Source organism: Homarus americanus, unplaced genomic scaffold, assembly GCF_018991925.1.
Source record: "Homarus americanus isolate GMGI-L3 unplaced genomic scaffold, GMGI_Hamer_2.0 scaffold33375, whole genome shotgun sequence".
In the NCBI taxonomy this organism is placed as follows: domain Eukaryota; kingdom Metazoa; phylum Arthropoda; class Malacostraca; order Decapoda; family Nephropidae; genus Homarus; species Homarus americanus.
Window position 1 is genome coordinate 6,694 of NW_024749803.1, and position 1,454 is coordinate 8,147.

General features: G+C 43.9%; 1 protein-coding gene across 1 annotated transcript; it reads left to right on the forward strand.

Moving 5' to 3' along the window:
- The first annotated feature begins 378 nt into the window (after nucleotides 1-378).
- LOC121853956 (probable serine/threonine-protein kinase DDB_G0267514) lies at nucleotides 379-1,140 on the forward strand. Its single transcript, XM_042348352.1, has one exon. It carries the CDS (start codon nucleotides 379-381, stop codon nucleotides 1,138-1,140), a length of 762 nt encoding a protein of 253 aa, XP_042204286.1.
- Nucleotides 1,141-1,454: the final 314 nt, after the last annotated feature.

Genomic DNA, 1,454 nt, shown 5'->3' on the forward strand with positions numbered 1-1,454 from the left:
CAACACTAGTAATACATCTTCACTACAACACTAGTGCTAAATCTTCACTACAACACCAGTACTAAATCTTCACTACAACACTAGTAGTAAATCTTCACTACAACACTAGTAATACATCTTCACTACAACACTAGTACTAAATCTTCACTACAACACTAGTACTACATCTTCACTACAACACTAGTACTACATCTTCACTATAACACTAGTACTAAATCTTCACTACAACACTAGCACTACATCTTCACTATAACACCTCTTCTACATTATTACCGTCACTATAATCACCACACCCTTTACTATATTTCTCAACTCCTCAAATTGAAAGTTGAGGTGTGTTGTTCTCTAAGACAAAAAAATAAAATAAAAAAGTAAAAAATGTCCTCTGTGCGACGAATTTACGACGACGACGTGGCGTTCCTCGTCAATCAGAATATCAATGAGCTCGGCTCTGGAACATCAGGCACCGCCTTCCTAGTTCCATGGCATGGTAAGGAAGCCGTGCTAAAGTTGGCCCGCAAGGATACGAGTAAAACCCTGAACGATTTCTGGGAAGAAACAAAGATGATGATCCATTCAAACGGGGCTGGAGGAACACCAAAAGTGATCCGATTCTGCGATTGCCCACCAGCAATCCTTCAGTCGTACAAAGGCCGCCTTTCACTGGATGACATCTTGCTAGATCATGAACTGCTCATGCAATATGATCTGACAGACTTGGCTATAAGGATCGGAGAAAAGCTCTACGAATTTAACCAAACCGGAGCTGTCCATAACGATCTAAAGCCAGACAACATCCTCGTATCCGGTCCACCATCCAACCCATATGTTAGTATAATAGATCTGGGTTTATCTTGTTATGCTAATGAGAATATCGCTTGCACCGCCGAGCACGACAAATACCCCTGGATGGCCCCTGAGGTGTGCATGGGCTTGGACAGCACCAGTATCTCGGACACCTACTCGTATGGGTATGTGCTGTCAGAGATGGTCAAAGAGGCACCCGGGGATCACTCAGAAATTTCAGACATCGCCTACCAGGCCATGGAGCCGAAGCCTCGTCACCGCATGTCTTTACGGCAACTCCTTCATCGCCTTCGCAATATTCATCGCAGAAAGATGGCAGCCGCCGAGGCATAGCCCATCCCCGTGGTTGTGCCTCAGCCCCGGGGTTTTGGTACGCCTGAACCACGACCCCCCCAGTACCTTAGGCATCTCCTTTATCTCGATTGAGAAAGCTGTCTCTGATGATACAAAATAAAACTACAGCAGCTTAACCTTGTTTTTCGCAAAACCTGTACCCCCTCCCCCACAGTATATCATATTTGTATCACTTAGCTATACTTGTATATTATTTGTCACCCAAGTGACCCATTCCCCAATTATGTAACTGTATATTTTCAGCCTCCCGGCTGCCATGCTTTTTCAATAAACCGTTAATTATATTATTATTA

Excerpts from the sequence above, each read along its gene's own strand:
- LOC121853956 (XM_042348352.1), top strand. The coding sequence starts at position 379 with ATGTCCTCTGTGCGACGAATTTACGACGACGACGTGGCGTTCCTCGTC.